Here is a 21,779-nt window from a genome sequence, read left to right on the forward strand (position 1 = left end):
CTGTAAGGCTTAACAAAAAGTAATTTAAAATAATAAATTATTTTAAATTGTGTGCATGTGTGTAGAACAGCAAAGACAGTGGGAGAGGAAGGCTTTGTCGTCCAACATTAGAAGAGAGAAGCTCCCATCTCTGAGACAAGGGGGAGGACATAGGTTTAAAGAGAAAAAAGGATCAGAGAAGATAAAAGTCCTCTGCATCAACAATCCTTTGAAACATATATCTAAGATTGAAATAAAGTGTGGTAAATCCCTAATGACCAAAAGATAAATATGGAATGGAAATTAGAAATATGCTCTTAACCTGCAACTACCTGTGGGTGGAGACATTTTGCCCATTTAATCACTACACAAGAACCAGAAAAAAGGCCTTGAGGCCTGTGATGTGGGGAATTGGGATTGAGGACCCCTTCCCTACTCCCCAAACATAAAGTTAGGACCCTTAAAAACTATTCCTTGAGTCCAAGGATTAGAAGTAATTTTCCTACTGGCAAAGGAAGCTGAGAAGTACATTTGTCTCTTCTAGACTGGGATTAGCACAGGAGAAAAAAAAAGAAAGCCCAAAACAACTTCTCCCAGAAATGTTGTAATTATTGACTTGGCTCTGATTTGAGCTAAAATTGATTTGTGGCTTGGAACCCCTAAGCCAAGAAATTACCATAAAAGTTGATTATAGGATGGTAATTTCCCTTGGGAGCCTGGCAAAAATGATCAAACAAATATATTGCTCAACGTCACTGAGTACACTCTCAACACAGGCCATACAAGATTCCCACAGATGAATGTCCTGCTCACAACCCCAAATTACAAACCTAACAGGAAACAAGCTATGTAAGAGCCACAGACACAAAATCAGCTATTCATAGATATCTATGAACTTGAGGTTAAGAACTGTCAGCTAGAGACTATAAACAAGTATATTTAATATGTTAAAGACATAAAAGAATGAAACAGAACACGACCAAAGAATAGGAGGTAGGTTTGGAAAACAAAAATAGAAGTTAAAAATGGAAGATGACCATTAAGATAAAAAACTCAGAATCAGTTTAATAACAGATTAGACATCACTGAAGAAAAAAATTAATATACTTGAAGATAAGTCAGAAGACATTACCCAGAATGCAATTAAGAGGGGAAAAAAGAGAGAGAGAGAGAGAATACAAAAAAGAGGTTATGAGACAAGAAGAACAGACTGAAAAGTTCTAACACTGTCTAACTGAAATTTGGAAAAAAATGAGGCAAGGCAATAGTGAAGAGATTCTGACTGAGGATTTTCCAAAAGAAATATATAGAAATAAATTCACAGATTTAATAAGGCTAAGACATTTCAACTAAAACAAACAAAAATAATATGTTCCTTAGCAAATCCTTGTGAAACTGCAGAATATTAAAGACAAAGAAAAGATCTTAGAGCAGAGTTTAAAAAGATTATTCTCAAAGGAGTGGCAGACTGACAGCTAGTGTCTCAAAAGAAACAATGGAAAACAGAAGTCAATAGAATAATATCTTCAATGTGCTGAATGAAAATAACTGGTAACCTAGGATACTATTTCTAAGAAAAATGTTTTTCAAAAATGGGGGTAAAACAAACACATTTTAAAACTAATAAAAACTGAGAGAGTAACACAGAAGATACTCATTCAAGAAAATTCTAAAGGATGAACTTCAAATAGAAGGAGGATCTGATATGTAAGAAGAAATGAAGAGAAACAGAAATGGTAAATATATGGGTAACGCTAAATGAACACTGACTGCATAAAACAATAGTAATAATGTGTGATGAGATTAAAAACACAGAACTAAAGTATTGATAAATGACACTAACTTATAAATCAGGAGGGGTGGTGAATAAAATGAATCCAGTGTAAGGTCCCGGTATTATCTGGGCATAGGTTAAGATGTTGATTAATCTGAGATGTGATTCATATGCATGTTAGATTTTTTAAGGCAACCTCTCAATAACAGATAGAGAGTGTATACCTTCAAAACTGGTAGAGGAAAAGAATAAAATGATTAAAAAATAATCAGAAGATTTAAAAGAGGGCTTGTAAAGGGAGAAAAAAACCCACATAGAACAGGGATAAATAGTGGTTACACTAAAAATTACTGCATTCACTAAAAGATAAAAGTTGTCAAACTGATTTTAAGAATAAAGCAACCACATGCTGTTTACAAAAGACACATGTAAAACATAGGCATCCAAAGTGCTAAAGGTTAAAGTATGACAAATGGTGCAAATTTTAACATAAAGAAAGCTAGGATAACTGTATTAATATCAGAGGCAAAAAGCATGACTAGAGTTAAATAGGCACTTCACAATGTTAAGCAACTCAATTCATAAATATGTAAATTTAGTTGCTGTGTCTAATAACATATCTTCAGATTTAGATATGATTAAGTATCTATAAAAATAAAAGAAGATACAGACAAGTGTACAATCACAATGGGAGATTTTAATGCATCTCTTGCAGTAATTAAAAGAACAAGTATAAAAAATAGATATATAAATTTGAAAAACACAATTAATGACAAAATGGACATATGCAAAACATATGTTGGGACAATGCAGTCCCGACAGAAGACTATATTCTTTTCAAACACACATGGAAAATTAAAAAATGAACCATATTTTGGGCTATAAAGCAAAAGTATGTACACATATAGACCATGTGCTCTGACCACAGAGCAATTAAGCTAGAAGTCAATAATAACAGTAACTAGGAATATTTCAAAGATTTTCCATATATTTAGAAATCGAGAAACAGTTCCAATAATTCATGGGTCAAAGAATAAATCAAAGTGAAAATTAGAAAAATTTTGGGGGCTGTATAATAGTGAAAACACTACATTTCAAAACTTGTGGGATGTAACTAAAATAATCAGAGAGAATTAATAACTTTCAATGCTTATAAGAGAAAAGAAGAGGGGCTAAGAATTAATGAATTAAGCATTCATCTCAGGAAGTTAGAAAAGGAACATTAAAAATGTAGAGAGAGGGCTTCCCTGGTGGCGCAGTGGTTGCGAGTCTGCCTGCCGATGCAGGGGACACAGGTTCGTGCCCCGGTCTGGGAAGATCCCACATGCCGCGGAGCGGCTAGGCCCGTGAGCCATGGCCGCTGAGCCTGCACGTCCGGAGCCTGTGCTCCGCAACGGGAGAGGCCACAACAGTGAGAGGCCTGCATACCGAAAAAAAAAAAAAAAGTAGAGAAAGACCTTCAAGATGGTGGAGGAGTAAGAAGTGGAGATCACCTTCCTCCCCACAAATACATCAGAAATACATCTACATGTGGAACAATTCCTACAGAACACCTACTGAATGCTGGCAGAAGATCTCAGACTTCCCAAAAGGCAAGAAACTCCCCACGTACCTGGGTAGGGCAAAAGAAAAAAGAAAAAAACAGAGACAAAAGAATAGGGACGGGACCTGCACCTCTGGGAGGGAGCTGTGAAGGAGGAAAAGTTTCCACTCACTAGGAAGCCCCTTCACTGGGGTAGATGGGGGGGTGGTGGGGGGAAGCATTGGAGCCACAGAGAAGAGCGCAGCAACAGGGGTGCAGAGGGCAAAGCGGAGAGATTCCCACACAGAGGATTGGTGACGACCAGCACTCACCAGCCTGAGAGGCTTCTCTGCTCACCCACCGGGGTGGATGGGGGTTGGGAGCTGAGGCTCAGGCTTTGGAGGTCAGATCCCAGGGAGAGGACTGGGGTTGGCTGCTTGAACACAGCCTGAAGGGGGCTAGTGTGCCACAGCTAGCCAGGAGGGAGTCCAGGAAAAAGTCTGGAACTGACTAAGAGGCAAGAGTCCATTGTTTCGGGGTGCGCGAGGAGAGGGGATTCAGAACACTGCCTAAATAAGCTCCAGAGACAGGCACGAGCCGTGGCTATCAGCGTGGACATCAGGATGGGCATGAGACACTAAAGCTGCTGCTGCAGCCACCAAGAAGCCTGTGTGCAAGCACAGGTCACTATCCACACCTCCCCTCCCGGGAGCCCACCACTGCCAGGGTCCCGTGATCCAGGGACAACTTCCCCAGGAGAACACACGGCACGCCTCAGGCTGGTACAATGTCATGCTGGTCTCTGCCGCCGCAGGCTTGCCCCACATTCCGTACCCCTCCCTCCCCAACCTGGCCAGGTGAGCCAGAGCCCCCTAATCAGCTGCTACTTTAACCCTGTCCTTTCTGAGCAAAGAACAGATGCCCTCAGGCAACCTACATGCAGAGACAGGGCTAAATCCAAAGTTGAATCCTGGGAGCTGTGTGAACAAAGAGGAGGATCCCACAGGAGCAGCAGATAAAACCTCCACAATCAACTTGATGTATGCTGCATCTGTGGAATACGTGAATAGACAACGAATCATCCCAAAATTGAGGTGGTGGACGTTGGGAGCAACCGTAGATTTGGGGTTTGCTTTCTGAAAATAATTTGTTTCTGGTTTTATGTTTATCTTAGTTTAGTATTTAGAGTTTATTTTCATTGGTAGATTTGTTTATTGATTTGGTTGCTCTCTTCTTTTTTTAAATATATATATATATATTTCCTTTTTCTGAGTGTGTATGTGTATGCTTCTTTCTGTGAGTCTGTCTATATAGCTTTGCTTTTATCATTTGTCCTAGGGTTCTGTCTGTCTGTGTTTTTGTTTTGTTTTTAGCATAGTTTTTAGCGCTTGTTATCATTGGTGGATTTGTTCTTTGGTTTGGTTGCTCTCTTCATTCTTTCTCTTTTTAATTATTATATTTTTAATTTTTTATTTTAATAACTTTCTTTTCTTTTCTTCTCCCTTTTCTCCTGAGCCATGTGGCTAACAGGGTCTTTGTGCTCCAGCCAGGTTTCAGGCCTATGCCTCTGAGGTGGGAGAGCCAAGTTCAGGACACTGGTCCAACAGAGACCTCCTGGCTCCATGTAATATCAAATGGCTAAAGCACTCCCAGAGATCTCCATCTCAACGCTAAGACGCAGCTCTACTCAACAATAAGCAAGCTATAGTGCTAGACACACTATGCCAAACAACTATCAAGACAGGAACACAAACCCTCCCAATAGCAGAGAGGATGCCTAAAATCATAATAAGGTCACAGACACCGCAAAATACACCACCAGACGTGGTCCTGCCCACCAGAAAGACAAGATCCAGCCTCATACACCAGAACACAGACACCAGTCCCCTCCACAAGGAAGCCTACACAACGCAGTGAACCGACCTTAGCCACTGGGGGGAGACACCAAAAACAATGGGAACTACGAACTTGCAGCCTGTGAAAAGGAGACCTCAAACAAAGTAAGTTAAGCAAAATGAGAAGACAGAGAAACACACAGCAGATGAAGGAGAAAGGCAAAAACCCACCAGACCAAACAAATGAAGAGGAAATAGGCAGTCTACCTGAAAAAGAATTCAGAGTAATGATAGTAAAGATGACCCAAAATCTTGGAAATAGAATGGAGAAAATACAAGAAACATTTGACAAGGACCTAGAAGAACTAAAGAGAAAACAAACAATGATGAACAACACAATACATGAAATTAAAAATACTCTAGAAGGAATCAATAGCAGAAAAACTGAGGCAGAAGAACAGATAAGTGACCTGGAAGATAAAATAGTGGAAATAAATACCACAGAGCAGAAGAAAGAAAAAAGAATGAAAAGAATTGAGGACAGTCTCAGAGACCTCTGGGACAACATTAAACGCACCAACATTCGAATTATAGGGGTCCCAGAAGACAAACAGGAAAAGAAAGGGACTGAGAAAATATTTGAAGCGATTATAGTTGAAAACTTCCTTAATATGGGAAAGGAAACAGTCAATGAAGTCCAGGAAGTGCAGAGAGTCCCATACAGGATAAATCCAAGGAGAAACACGCCAAGACACATATTAATCAAACTATCAAAAATTAAATAAAAAGAAAACATATTAAAAGCAGCAAGGGAAAAACAACAAATAACACACAAGGGAATCCCCATAAGGTTAACAGCTGATCTTTCAGCAGAAACTCCACAAGTCAGAAGGGAGTGGCAGGAAATATTTAAAGTGATGAAAGGGAAAAACCTACAACCAAGATTACTCTACTGAGGAAGGATCTCATTCAGATTTGATGGAGAAATTAAAAGCAAAAGCTAAGAGAATTCAGCACCACCACACCAGCTTTACAACAAATGCTAAAGGAACTTCTCTAGGCAAAAAAGACAAGAGAAGGAAAAGACCTACAATAACAAACCCAAAACAATTAAGAAAATGGTAATAGGAACATACATATCGATAACTACCTTAAATGTAAATGGATTAAATCCTCCAACCAAAAGTCATAGTAGAGTGGCTGAATGGATGCAAAAACAAGACCTGTATATATGCTGTCTACAAGAGACCCATTTCAGACCTAGGGACATATACAGACAGAAAGTAAGGGGATGGAAAAAGATATTCCATTCAAATGGAAATCAAAAGAGAGCTGGAGTAGCAATTCTCATATCATGCAAAATGGACTTTAAAATAAAGACTATTACAAGAGACAAAGAACAACACTACATAATGATCAAGGGATCAATCCAAGAAGAAGACATAACAATTGTAAATATTTATGCACCCAGCACAGGAGCACCTCAATACATAAGGCAAATGCTAACAGCAATAAAAGGGGAAATCAACAGTAACACAATCATAGTAGGGGACTTTAACACCCCATTTTCACCAATGGACAGATCATCCAAAATGACAATAAATAAGGAAACACAAGCTTTCAATGATACATTAAACAAGATGGATTTAATTGATATTTATAGGACATTCCATACAAAAACAACAGAATACACTTTCTTCTCAACTGCTCATAGAACATTCTCCAGGATAGATCATATCTTGGGTCACAAAACAAGCCCCAGTAAATTTAAGAAAATTGAAATCATATCAAGTATCTTTTCCAACCACAATGCTATGAGACTAGATATCAACTACAGGAAAAAACCTGTAAAAAATACAAACACAGGGAGGCTAAACAATACACTATTAAATAACCAAGAGATCACTGAAGAAATCAAAGAGGAAATCAAAAAATACCTAGAAACAAATGACAATGAAAACATGATGACCCAAAACCTATGGGATGCAGCAAAAGCAGTTCTAAGAGGGAAGTCTATAGCAATACAATTATACCTAAAGAAACAAGAAACATCTCAAATAAACAACTTAACCTTACACCTAAAGCTATTAGAGAAAGAAGAACAAAAAACCCCCTAAAGGTAGCAAAAGGAAAGAAATCATAAAGATCATACCAGAAATAAATGAAAAAGAAATGAAGGAAACAATAGCAAAGATCAATAAAACTAAAAGCTGGTTCTTTGAAAAGACAAACAAAATTGATAAACCGTTAGCCAGACTCATCAAGACAAAAAGGGAGAAGACTCAAATCAATACAACTAGAAAGGAAAAAGGAGAAGTTGCAACTGACACTGCAGAAATACAAAGGATCATGAGAGATTACTACAAGCAACTATATGCCAATAAAATGGACAATCTGGAAGAAATGGACAAATTCTTAGGAAAGCACAACCTTCTGAGACAGAACCAGGAAGAAATAGAAAATATAAACAGACCAATCACAAGCACTGAAATTGAGACTGTGATGAAAAATTTTCCAACAAACAAAAGCCCAGGACCAGATGGCTTCACAGGCATATTCTATCAAACATTTAGAGAAGCGCTAACACCAAACCTTCTAAAACTCTTCCAAAATATAGCAGAGGGAGGAACACTCCCAAACTCATTCTATGAGGCCACCATCACCCTGATATCAAAACCAGATTAAGATGTCACAAAGAAAGAAAACTACAGGCCAATATCACTGATGAACATAGATGCAAAAATCCTCAACAAAATACTAGCAAACAGAATCCAACAGCACATTAAAAGAATCATACACCATGATCAAGTGGGGTTTAACCCAGGAATGCAAGGATTCTTCAATATATGAAAATCAGTCAATGTGATACACCATATTAACAAATTGAAGGAAAAAACCATATGATTATCTCAACAGATGTAGAAAAAACTTTCGACAAAATTCAACACCCATTTATGATAAAAACCCTCCAGAAAGTAGGCATAGAGAGAACTTACCTCAACATAATAAAGGTCATATATGACAAACCCACATTTAACATCATTCTTACTGGTGAAAAACAGAAAACATTTCCTCTAAGATTAGGAACAAGACAAGGTTGCCCACTCTCAAAACTATTATTCAACAAAGTTTTGGAAGTTTTAGCCACAGCCATCAGAGAAGAAAAAGAAATAAAAGGAATCCAAATCGGAAAAGAAGAAGTAAAGCTGTCACTGTTTGCAGATGACGTGATACTATACATAGAGAATCCTAAGGATGCTACCACAAAACTACTGGAGATAATTGATGAATTTGGTAAAGTAGCAGGATACAAAATTAATGCACAGAAATCCCTTGCATTCCTATACACTAATGATGAAAACTCTGAAAGAGAAATTAAGGAAACACTCCCATTTAACACTGCAACAAAAAGAATAAAATATCTAGGAATAAACCTACTTAAAGAGACAAAGGAACTATATGCAGAAAATTATAAGACACTCATGAAAGAAATTAAAGATGATACCAATAGATGGAGAGATATACCATGTTTTTGGATTGGAAGAATCAACATTGTGAAAATGACTCTACTACCCAAAGCAATCTATAGATTCAATGCAATCCCTATCGAACTATCAATGGCATTTTTCACAGAACTAGAACAAAAAATTTCACAATTTGTATGGAACCATAAAAGACACCAAATAGCCAAAGCCATGTTGAGAAAGAAAAACGGAGCTGGAGCAATCAGGCTCCCTGACTTCAGACTATTCTACAAAGCTACTGTAATCAAGACAGTTTGGTACTGGCACAAAAACAGAAATATAGATCAATGGAACAGGATAGAAAACCCAGAGATAAATCCATACACATATAGTCACCTTATTTTTGATAAAGGAGGCAAGAATATACAATGGAGAAAAGACAGCCTCTTCAATAGGTGGTGCTGAGAAAACTGGACAGCTACAAGTAAAAGAATGAAATTAGAACACTCCCTAACACCATAGACAAAAATAAACTCAAAATGGATTAAAGACCTAAATGTAAGGCCAAACACTATAAAACTTTTAGAGGAAAATATAGGCAGAACCCTCTATGACATAAATCACAGCAAGATCTTTTTTGACCCACGTCCTTGAGAAATATAAATGCAAAGAAAAATAAACAAATGGGATCTAATGAAACTTAAAAGCTTTTGCACAGCAAAGGAAACTATAAACAAAAGAGAACTCTCAGAATGGGAGAAAATATTTGCAAACGAAGCAACTGACAAAGGATTAATCTCCAAAATTTACAAGCAGCTCATGCAGCTCAATATCAAAAAAACAAACAACCCAATCCAAAAATGGGCAGAAGACCTAAATAGACATTTCTTCAAAGAAGATATACAGATTGCCAAGAAATACATGAAGGATACCCAACATTACTAATCATTAGAGAAATGCAAATCAAACCTGCAATGAGTTATCACCTCACACCGGTCAGAATGGCCATCATCAAAAAATCTACAAACAATAAACGTTGGAATGGGTGTGGAGAAATGGGAACCCTCTTGCACTGTTGGTACAAATGTAAATTGATACAGCCACTATGGAGAACAGTATGGAGGTTCCTTAAAAAACTAAAAATAGAACTACCATATGACCCAGCAATCCCACTACGGGGCATATACCCTGAGAAAACCAAAATTCTAAAAGAGTCATGTACCACAATGTTCACTGTAGCACTATTTACAACAGCCAGGACATGGAAGCAACCTAAGTGTCTATCGACAGGTGAATGGATAAAGAAGATGTGGCACATACACAGAATGGAATATTATTCAGTCATAAAAAGAAATGAAATTGAGTTATTTGTAGTGAGGTGGATGGACCTGGAGTCTGTCATACAGAGTGAAGTAAGTGAGAAAGAGAAAAACAAATACCCTATGCTAACACATATATATGGAATCTAAAAAAAAAAAAAAAAGGTCAGAAGAACCTAAGGGCAAGACAGGAATAAAGATGCAGACCTACTAGAGAATGGACTTGAGGATACGGGGAAGGGGAAGGGGAAGCTGGGACAAAGTGAGAGAGTGGCATGGACATATATACACTACCAAATATAAAACAGATAGCTAGTGGGAAACAGCCACATAGCAGAGGGAGATCAGCTCGGTGCTTTGTGACCACCTAGAGGGGTGGGATAGGGAGGGTGGGAAGGAGGGAGATGCAAGAGGAAAGATATATGGTGACATACGTATATGTATAACTGATTCACTTTGTTATAAAGCAGAAACTAACACATCATTGTAAACCAATTATACTCTAATAAAGATGTTAAAAAAAAATAAAGATGTTAAAAAAGATGTAAACCAATTATACTCTAATAAAGATGTTAAAGATGTTAAAAAATACTTATACTAGAATAAAGTATTAGTTGTTTATCTGAAATGCAAAAGAAAAAATAAAACCTAATGAGAACATTACAGGAGATGAAAGATCAATATTTCTCATGAACATCAATGTCAAAATTCTAATCAAAACACTAGCAAATCAAATTTAATGATATACAAAAGGCATGATATCATAACTAAATGAGGTTTACTCCAGGAATGTATGAGTGGGTAAACATTTGAAAATCAACCATATAATCCACCAGTGTACTGAAAAAAAGGAGGAAAATCATATGATCACTTCAACAGATGAAGAAAAAGCATTTGATAACTTTCAACATCATTTATGAATGATAAAAACATAGCAAACCAGGAATGGAAGGTGACTGCCTTAATCTGATATGTAGTGTCTACAAAAATGCTACAGCTAACATCATATTTAATGGTGAAATAGTACAAATTTCACTCTGAGACTGGAAACTAGCCAAGGATATCTGCTGTTAACTCTCCAATTCAAAAATTTCCTGGAGGGTCTACCCAATGCAACAAGACAAAAAGAACCACCCCCTACCAACTGGAAAGGAAAAAATAAAACTACCATTCTTTGCGGTTTATAGGTCAGGAACCTAGAAAGTCCAAAAGATTCTAAAAATTACTAGAATTTATAAGTAAATTTAGAAAGGTTCCAGAATACAAGATCAATAAATAAGAAGAAATTGTATTTCTATATCTCAGCTGTTGCTGGCATTTGAAAGATCTGTTTAACAATAAAGAAATACATAAAATGCATAGAGATAATCTAATGAATAACATTCAAGTCCTTTACTTTGAAAACTAAAAAATATTTATGAGAGAATTAAGGAACATACCATGACCATGACTAGGAGATTTAACATTGCAGAGATATCAATTTTCTCTCAATTGATCTATAGATTAATTTATATGTAATTAACTTACATAGGTTCCATATTAAATATATAGTTATTCTATATAGAGTTCATATACATTAATTTATATAGAAATGCAAAGGCTGTGAATAGCAAAGACAAATCATAAGAAGAAAAACAAAGCTGGAGCACTTACACTGCATGGTAAGACTTAAACCGTGGTCATTTTGTTCCAAGGACAGAAACACCAATGGAACAAAATAAAGTCTGAGTCAGACCACACATATACAATCACCTGCTTTATGTCAAAGTTTACCTTGCAGCATAATAGAGAAAGAATTGTTTCAACAATGGTACCAGGGCAGGTGTGTAAACATATGGGAAAACGGACTTTCACCACATGTCACACCATATATAAAACTTATTTTTAGGTGGGTTGTAGATTTAAATGTGAAAGGCAGGCGTTTTTATCTTCAGAAACCTGGGGTAGGCAAAGATTTCTTAAACCAAAATAAAAGTTCTCAAAGTAAAGAAAAAAAAGGTAAATTTAATTACTTTAGTATTAAGATCATCTGTTCATTAAAGTGTATCAGTCAGAGAGTAAAAGGGCAGCCCATAGAGTGGGTGGAGTCCGTGATACACATCTGATAAAGGACTCATATTCAGAATGTGTAAGGAATTCCCACAAATCAATCAAAAAGACAAAGGTAAAAATGGGCAAAATCCTGAAAAGGCACCCAACAAAAGAGGATATTCAAATGGCCAGTAACATGAAAAGGTACTCAACTTTATCAGCCATCAGAAAATAGAAATTAAAGCCACTATGGGACTACCACACTTCCAACACAGTGACTAAAATGGAAAGACAAAAAATGTGGGCTATCCAGAACCCTCAACAGTGGAAGAGTGAATTGGTACATTCACGCTTCAAAAAACTATTTGAAAAACTGTTATAAAGCTGAATATATGTAAATCCTATAATCCAGCAATATTGTAATAGGGAAGAAACTTGTATTCTATTACAAATGAATCACTAAAGGGATGTTTCCTCTAAGCTTAAATTATACATAATGGCCCATCTCTGCGAACCCTGCCTCCCAGGTAATGAGCATTAAGCTAAAATACCTCTGTTTAGCTCACAGGAAACATCCTGACCAGGCCCACCTGTGAATAACTTCTGGAGGAAGAAATTAACACCTCCCCTCCGGAGGCTGATGGGAACCAGGAAGTGTTTGACTTTACTCCCTCCCCTTTTAGTATAAAAGAAGCCTGAATTCTAACTCAGGCAAGATGATTTTTGGGACGCAAGTCCACCATCTTCTTGGTTAGCTGGCTTTCCAAATAAAGTTGTTATCCCTTGCAGCTGGCTTTCCAAATAAAGTTGTTATCCCTTGCCCCAACGATTCATCTTTCGATTTATTGGCCTATTGTGCTGACAGCAGTACGAGCTTGGACTCCATAACAATACCACTCCTAGGTATGTATCTTCAGAAACATATTCATGTGTGCATTGAAAACGTGTACAAGAATTCCATAATGACCCTCTTTACAATAATCAAAAATTGGAAACAACCCAACTGTTACAGACTGAATGTGTCCCCCCATATTCGTATGTTGAAGCCCTAACCCTGATGTGGCTATATTTGGAGATGGGGCCTCTAAGGGAGTAATTAACGTTAAATGAGGTCAGAAGGGTGGGGCCCTGATCTGAACAGGATCAATGTCCTTGTAAGAGGCACCAGAGAGCTCATTCTGCCTCCCTTTCTCCCCCGAGGGTCTTTCACAGGAAAGACCACATGAAGACAAGAAGGTGCTTGTATACAAGCTGGGAGGAAAGCCCTCACCAGAAACAGGATCAGTTGGCACCTTGACCTGGGACTTCCAGCCTCCAGGACTGATAGAAAATATATTTCTGTTGTTTAAGCCACCCAGTCTGTGGTGTTTTATTATGGCAGCCCAGACTGACCGTGACACCAAATGTCCATCATAATATGATGGATAAATAATTTGTAGTATGTGCACATAGGCACATCTTGTTCTATTGCACTTGGCTTTAGTGAGCTTTTTACAAACTGAAGGTTTGTGGCAACGCTGCATCAAGCAAGTCTGTCAGCATCATATTCCAGCAGCATTTTCTCTAACTGTGTCTCTGGGTCACATTTTGGTAATTCTCACAATATATCAAACTTTTTCATTATTATTATATTATTACAGTGATCAGTGATCTTTGATGTTACTACTATGACTCACGAAGACTCAGATGATGGTTAGCATTTCTTTAGCAATAAAGTATTTTTTAATTAAGGTATGTACATTGGTTTATTAAATGTGCTGTTGCACGATATAGTATAAACATAACTGTTATACGCACTGGAAAACCAAAAAATTCGTGAGACTTTCTTTGTTGCATTATTTGCTTTACTGTGGTGGTCTGGAACCAGACCCATAAAATCAGAGGTCTGCCTGTACATTGCAACATTAATTATGAGAAAAAATAAACTATAATTACACTTAACAACATGGATTCACCTCTCATACCCCTCAGGGACCAGGAGCGCCCCTGCTCCCCCTGTCACTTCTGAGCCATCTCTCCTCCCTCCAGACTTGCACCCTCCCTCTAGGGACCCACACCAGCGACATGCCGGGCATACTTAGCAGCATCAACTTTCTGTCACTGCCCCTCAGTCCTGGAGATGTGGGACCTTGGTGCAGGGACTGCCGGCCACCTCATCCCCAGTCACTTCCAGGGATTTGAACGAGTACTTCTTTTCAGTGGTGTCCCCAAGCACGCTTAATCCTTGCCCCCAGGTTGCTGTATGTCTGTACTGCATCATGTACTCCACGGGCTCTCTGCAGGTGTGTCCACCTCTGGCAGAACTGCATCTCTGTGCCGGGCTTGGGCTCAGGGTGGCTGATATACACTGGGAGATGGGGTCTGGGGCCCCCAGGCCTCCCGTGTGCTGATGGGAGGACAGAGAGAAAGTGTGACCTGAGCTTGAGGGAGACAGCGCCATTACACGAGGCCAGGCGTGGGGCTGTCCTTCCCAGAGGGAAGGGAACGCACTCCCGTAACTTACAGAAGCCGCTTTATCTGATCCCACTCTCATCCTCTAGACCACAGATTTCTTGTTTTCCTTCCCGTTCACCTCACGATCTGAGATACTAATGTAACTAGCACTGTCTCCCTGCAATGATACAAGGCTCTCCCTGGGGCTTCTGAGAAATCAGGGAAAGCACGTACATTTCGGGGTGGGAATGCCACCTGAAAAGGTGCCCTTTGATACAATTCAGACAGTGTTCTTGCCCAAATTCTCCTCCTCTTCACCACCACGCTCACCTTCTAGAAAATATGTCTCAGGGTTGGTCACCAATGTGTTCCCAGGTCAGGGAGAGGATGCCTTGGAAATCAGCATGTGTGTCAGATGACACTTCATTATCTTCAAAAACTTAAGCACTAATTAACTGCTCATATATGTCAAATAGGGCACTCCATGAAGCCAGGCTTAACCAGACAGAATCTGCTCTCATCAGACCCTAAGCCCCCTCCTCCAGGGGGGCTGTTTCCCCACCTTGCCCAGGACTCTGGACACAGGAGGGGAAGCATGGTGGTGTGAATTCACCAGCACCGCATATTTCATCTCGAAGTAATCTTGCACACTAGAGGTCATCCTTCATCTAGAAGGAATCTCCTACACCTAGAATTAACCTTTTGTGATCTGAGAATTAATGCCATCTTCAACAAGGCATCTTCCCTAGACATGCTACCTTTCATTCACATTTCTTATGGGAAATTTATCATTTTCTAAATATCAATTCAGCCCACATATTCAGTCACACTTTTCACATAACTGAATCACAACAAGACTTAGTTATGTGGCTAGGGGATGGAAGGCAAGATTTTAGTGGTTTGATTTAAGTTTGGTCCTGGAAGTTAAGACTCTTACCCAGTTGAGAGCATTCCTGGGGCTGTTAGTCAGCTGTGGCTACTATGGAAGATCACCCAGCTATGGTAAATGCCAGCACCTTCCAGCCTCTGGAGAACCAAAAATGGCCCAGTGCTATTCTAACATCCCCAGCTGGATCCAGAACGGGATGCCCAAGGTAAAGGATTTTTTGCAGGAGCAGTGGGATTGAGAATATGGTTCAAAGTTCCTACTCCAAGCTTGGACAGGGTGGTAGTTCACATCTCCCCACACAATGACTTCATTTAAGAACAGAAAAAAAAAAAAAAAACATGGGAATGAATACTGTGAATGTTAAAAAACAAGAAAGAAATCTTGAGCTCCTGCAGAGATGAAAATCAGATGAACATCACTAAGGGAAGGCTGTAGTATTACGTAGTGGTGAGGGGCCATTAATCACTTATTCTGCCTTTTCCAAGTAACATGATAACAGGACCACTTAATTTGGGTGGTTACTGCATAGTTTAAAATAAGATGTCATATGTATCACAATGTTCATTGCAGCACTATTTACAATAGCCATGACATGGAAGCAACCTAAGTGTCCATTGACAGATGAATGGATAAAGAAGATGTGGTACATATATACAATGGAATATTACTCAGCCATAAAAAGAAACGAAATTGAGTTATTTGTAGTGAGGTGGATGGACCTAGAGTCTGTCATACAGAGTGAAGGAAGTCAGAAAGAGAAAAACAAATACCGTATGCTAACACATATATATGGAATCTAAAAAAAGAAAGAAAAAGGTTCTGAAGAACCTAGGGGCAGGACAGGAATAAAGACACAGACATAGAGAATGGACTTGAGGACACGGGGAGGGGAAAGGGTAAGCTGGGACAAAGTGAGAGAGTGGCATGGACTTATATACGCTACCAAATGTAAAATAGCTAGCTAGTGGGAAGCAGCCACATAGCACAGGGAGATCAGCTCGGTGCTTTGTGACCACCTAGAGGGGTGGGATAAGGAGGGTGGGAGGGAGACACAAGAGGGAGGGGATATGGGGATATATGTAAACGTACAGCTGATTCACTTTGCTGTACAGCAGAAACTAACGCACCATTGTAAAGCAATTATACTCTAATGAAGATGCTAAAAAAGAAAAGATGTCATTTTGTTTGTCACCCATGAAGACACTTAGATGAAAGAAAACAATGGGACAATTCTCTAGCAGAAAGACGAGCACATTTTTACCCTAAATATGACCCTGTGATTCCCTTTAATATCCCTGCCCTTCTGCAGCCACCCCACACACCCAGGGCCACTGACCTCCCTTCTCTGGGCATCACTGTGCTGTGCACGTGCTTCTGAGATTTCCTCCAATGGGACTGTGATGATTTGCTCCTGGTCTGTCTCCCTTATGTTTCTGCCCCTGCTCCAGACTCCCTCATCCACCTGGTACCCAACAGTGCACAGGGCTGTGTCAGGGGTGCTGTGGGAGGCCCCTACGATGGGCATATCCCTCCTGCAGATTTCATCCCACACTAACTCCCATATTTGCATCCTTAGCCCAGACTGTTCCTGAGCTCCACACCCACATTTTCAACTGGACAGCAATTTTCCAAGTCTCACCAGAATCTCAGACTTTGCTTCTCCATCCCCCCTAACCCCTCCTCCAAGGGTCTGCATCTCTGCACAGCACCACCATCTACCCATGTGCTAAAGGCAACATTTTCAGGGTCACGCTCGACTCCTCTCTTTCTGCCATTGCCCCATCCAATCCATCAGCGAGACACGCAGGTCTTTCCTCAAAACAGATCCTGCCTTCACATCTAGCTGCTTCTTATCACCTCCACTGCTGCCCCCATGGCGCTGGGCTAACGCAGCAGCTGCCCGCCTCGCTGTTCCTGCTCCTTTTTCCTCTGCAGAGTCCACTCTCAACACGGCAGCCAGGACGTGTCGGTGTGAATCCAAACATGTCACCACCCCTTCTCAAAGCCCTTCTGGGGCTGCACAGCCTCCTTACTGTGAACCCCAAGGCTCAGGAGTGTTCCCTGGCCCCTGCTACCATTCTCTCACCTTCCTTTCCAACCCCTCCAGCCCTCACTCCATCCGCTCCCGTGTCCCGCCTTACTTAAATGTGCCAAGGCTTTGACGGTGTCCATGGCTCATTCCTCCCTGCCCTCAAGAGCCCTGCCTCGTGCTCCCTCCCTCCACTTCAGAGCCCCTACCTCGTGGCCTCACGCCATATTGAGGGCCTACCTTATCACCTTTCTTCCCCACCAGAACTTCACCTCCATGAGGGCAGCAATTTCACCTGCGTTGTTCGCAGCGATGGGACACCCAGCACCTGGATGGGGTGTCTGTGGGAGCGCAGGTCAAGCTTGCCTTTGAATCTGTCTTGGCAGCTGTCCTGCCTACGACTTTAAGATGGAAGGAAGTGAGGCTCCAGGGGGCCTCTCAGCTGATTTGGGATAAGGCGGAGCTGGGCTGACTCACGTGAAAACCTGCACATTTTAGGGCTTCTCTGCCAGATTTGTTCCAATCCAACTCTACTCCCGTGGAGACAGACTCAACACCACAACTCAGAGGTGTCCCCACACTTTCTGACGTCTAGACCTCAGTGTCCCGTGTATGCAGTAACTGCTGTATGCAGACATCCCTCTGCCTTTGGATCCACGAACTCACTGGAGCATCACACCATCTCATCCTCACTGTGGGGGTGTCCCAAAGGGCTGCCAGATGTTACTTTCCAAACTGTGAGACCCATGATCTCTGCATCTTCTTACGTGTGAATGCAGCAGGATAACCCGGTTGAGAAACAAATGCTTTCTTGCAGTCTCATCTTCCTTCCTCTCTCAGGAGGTCAGCGGTTTTATGTCCTGAAAATGTGGCCCTCCTGTTGTCCCCGACTGTCATGGGGTGGGAGTATGTCATGCCCTCCGGGGTTTTAAGGCCCGAGGAGAATGGCACTCCCTCTCCTGTGGGTTCTGTGGGAGGTGAAGCTTCACTGCTCGATACACAGACTCCTCAAACAGGTGGGGCTGCCCACGTGCCTTGGGGAGCTGGAGGACCATTCTGGATACCCACTCTACGCTGGGCTCTGAGGGAGTGGAGCTGGGTCCCTGGGAGGGACAGCTGGACCATAGGCAACACAGGCCATCTTCTTGGCCCATTTTCTTTCTTTTTTAAAAATTTGTTTATTTTATTTTGTTTTTGGCTGTGTTGGGTCTTTGTTGCTGCATGTGTACTTTCTCTAGTTGTGGTGAGTGGGGGCTACTCTCCGTTGCTGTGCGCGGGCTTCTCTTTGTGGTGGCTTCTCTTGTTGAGGAGCACAGGCTCTAGGCGCGTGGGCTTCAGTAGTTGCAGCATGTGGGCTCAGTAGCTGTGGCATGCGGGCTCTAGAGCGCAGGCTCAGTAGTTGTGGTGCACGGGCTTAGTTGCTCCACAACATGTGGGATATTCCCGGACCAGGGCTCGAACCCGTGTCCCCTGCACTGGCAGGCGGATTCTTAACCACTGTGCCACCAGGGAAGTCCTTGGCCCATTTTCTGGACCACATGAGCCCTGGGTTCCCGTCCAGCCCCCGGGGAGGGGGACGTCCCCCACCCTGAGGCCCTAGGACAGAGTTTACATTTCCTTCCAAACACAACTTGAATTATGTCTTGAACAAGTAGATATTTTTCTCTAAAATTTTTTTGACATCTGTATTTCCATCTCCCATGAACACAGTAAATAATATTGATTATCAATGGTTGATTCACAGCGATCCGAGCACTAATTACTGGACGGAGGAATGGACATGCTACACCTGGCCACAGCGAGCAGCTTTTTCCCTACTGTTCCTCGGTGGAGTTCTGTCTGCCCCACGGAGAGTGACAGCAGGGCCCAAGGGGCGCAGTCTGGGCCACCTCCCAGCGCCTGGCCTCCTCACCCAGCTGGGGTGGGGGGCTGAGAGGGACTCGCCGGCCTCAGCCAGTATCTCCACCAGGATCCGGCATGGAAAGAGCCTGAAGGATGATCGGGTCTACTGCTTAAAGAGTTCAGAGAAGTTGATGGACAGTGGTGGAGGCGGGGGGAGAGGAATGAACGTGTATTCTGCCCTCTGTGATTTTCCAGTCCTCACCTTCCTGCCCTCGTTGAACCCTGACGTTCAGACCCTCCCTGCCCAGGATCACATTCCTGAAGGCTGGGGCACCAGTTGGCCTCCCCAAGGCCTCCTGCGGCACTGACGGGGTGCTGTCCGCAGCCCCGGGTGGGCCACCCTGCTGTCCCTTCTCTCCATCCTCTTGGCACGTGACGGAAATAAGGTACTGTGGGTGAATGTAGCATCTTGACTCCTTAAGTTTGGGTTTGTAAAAGGTGTTTTCCAAAATTGGATAGTTAGGGTAAAATAGCATGGTCTGGTCTGGAAGGTAAAATGTAAGGTCTGGAAATGCTGGTCTGGAAGGTCAAATGTAAGTGATAAAAACTTACATGGAAAAAACACACAAGAGACCTTCCAAAGGAGCAAGGGCTCTTGCTGAGCATGACAAAGCTGGAGGAAAAGGCTGGCACGGTGGACTCCATGCCCTTTACCAGGACTCGAGCTTTATTTTTTATTTTTTAAATATTTATTTATTTATTTGGCTGCATCAGGTCTTAGTTGAGGCATGCAGGATCTTTTGTTGTGGCGTCTGGGCTTCTCTCTAGCTGTGGTGCGTGGGCTCCACAGCGTGTGGGCTCTGTAGTTGTGGTGCGTGGGCTTAGTTGCCCCGTGGCATGTGGGATCTTAGTTCCCCCACCAGGGATGGAACCCGCGCCCCGTTCATTGGAAGGCGTATTCTTAACCACTGGACCACCAGGGAAGTCCCAGGACTCAGCTTAAATGAGGCAGCAATTATTGCTACTGGCAACGCTTGGGGCTGAACTTTGTCAAGGGCTCGGCTGCCGTACCCTTCAAGAGAAATTAGCTCATGAAATTTTTTCTTTCTTAACCTATACCAATTTTCCCTTCTCTATGAATAGTGACTCTTTGGTTTAAAATATCTCATCTGATTTACTCTCAAAGAGTCATCTTTAAAATAACCAGCCTCCAGAAGGAGGGCTTTAAGATTGCAGGTAATCTAGAGAGGCTGTTTTATGTGTGTCGATCAGTAAAAGACCTGGAGGTAAGACAGAGCCAGGTGTGGGTGTCGGTCTCTGGGTGGCTTCTGGCAGCTGTGCAGCAGCCGAGAAAATGATTTTTCCGTGGTCACAACATCAGATCCAACACAGTTATCAGGATTGCAGATCCTGTTGTCAAAGCAAACATGCCACGGGTGAGGCCCCCGAGCCCTGCGCTGAGACCTGCCCGCCAGGTTGCCTAGCACAAGTAAGGCCCCACTAACCACCATCCCCTCTTTACCGGTGTGGATCTTGTGCCCCCATGGGAGATGCACAGGGGCCTGAGAGGAAGGGCGTAGAATCCTCTACATGCATGTCTGAGAACCCCCTGAACGTGTGACTGTGCAAAGATTTACAATGCAAATGATTATGAGCGAGAAAGGGGCCGCGCTTCTCAGGAAGAACCAACATCTGTTGCAGAATTTGTTTGGAACTAGTTATTTTGTCCTTAGGCACTCCAAAGAAGACAAGTTTTGGTTTGCTCCCTGAATCTCATCCTCATCAGGATGTCAGAGAAACATGAAGGAGAGGGAAGAAACCAAAGTCAAATTTTATGTTTCCTTAACCTGGAGGCTGGGGTGCCGGTGAGGGTGGGAGAGAAGCAGCTCGGTAGGGCATGTGCCATCTAACAGCTCAGCCTCACCAGGCCGGCATCCGTCTTCTCCACGTCTTTGCAGACTGGAGCACTGAGGCTCAAAGAGGTCACCTAACTTGCCTGTGTCCACAGGAATTGACAGGGTCTCTTATTTCTCTCCAAGCACAGGGTCTTTCTTATCTTTTGTTCCACACTCAACTGGGGGCCAGGGATTGGATGGGAAAGGAGAGAAGTAAAGCAAAGCAGCCTACGGTTCTCTTTGTAGGGGTGCTGACCTGGCCAGGCTGTATTAGCGACAAAGGGAACACTCAGGAGATCTGGGCACCACGTGGTCCTTGCTCCACATCCACCGGCTCCAGGCTAGGGCCGGGCAGGGCCCGCAGGCACCGGAGCTGCCTGGGGGGTACTTACCCGCCTGCTCCAGAGCCACCATTGTCGCCTGCTCGATCAAGTCTCGCTCCACGAAGCTCCGGAAGTCCTCGCTGTACACGCTCAGGTCCGGCAGCTGGAACGTGTAGATGGGCATCTCCAGTGGAAACTGCTCGCTGCTGCACTCGCTCGCCACGTGGGACCGCGCCAGGGACACGATGGCTGAGCTGGCGTGGGAGATCCCGCGCGAGAGTCGCTTCTCTGTGGGGGTGGGGGGAGGGAGACAAGGGGGGTTGAGAGATGCGGGCCTCTGCATGAGCACTCGACACATCCCACACGTGTGCACACGACACACGCGCAGACATGCTCACACACGTGGATGTACACACGACACATCCCACATGTGACCATATACAC

General features: G+C 42.3%; 1 protein-coding gene across 1 annotated transcript in view; it reads right to left on the bottom strand.

Moving 5' to 3' along the window:
• Nucleotides 1–21,779, bottom strand: part of LOC101324019 (OTU domain-containing protein 7A) — a 105,492-nt gene that overhangs the window by 68,089 nt on the left and 15,624 nt on the right. The window contains exon 2 of the mRNA XM_073801326.1: nucleotides 21,405–21,623. Coding sequence (XP_073657427.1) covers nucleotides 21,405–21,623 — 219 coding nt within the window. The remainder of the gene's footprint in view (nucleotides 1–21,404; nucleotides 21,624–21,779) is intronic.

The sequence above is a fragment of the Tursiops truncatus genome, chromosome 2 (genome assembly GCF_011762595.2).
Source record: "Tursiops truncatus isolate mTurTru1 chromosome 2, mTurTru1.mat.Y, whole genome shotgun sequence".
NCBI lineage: Eukaryota > Metazoa > Chordata > Mammalia > Artiodactyla > Delphinidae > Tursiops > Tursiops truncatus.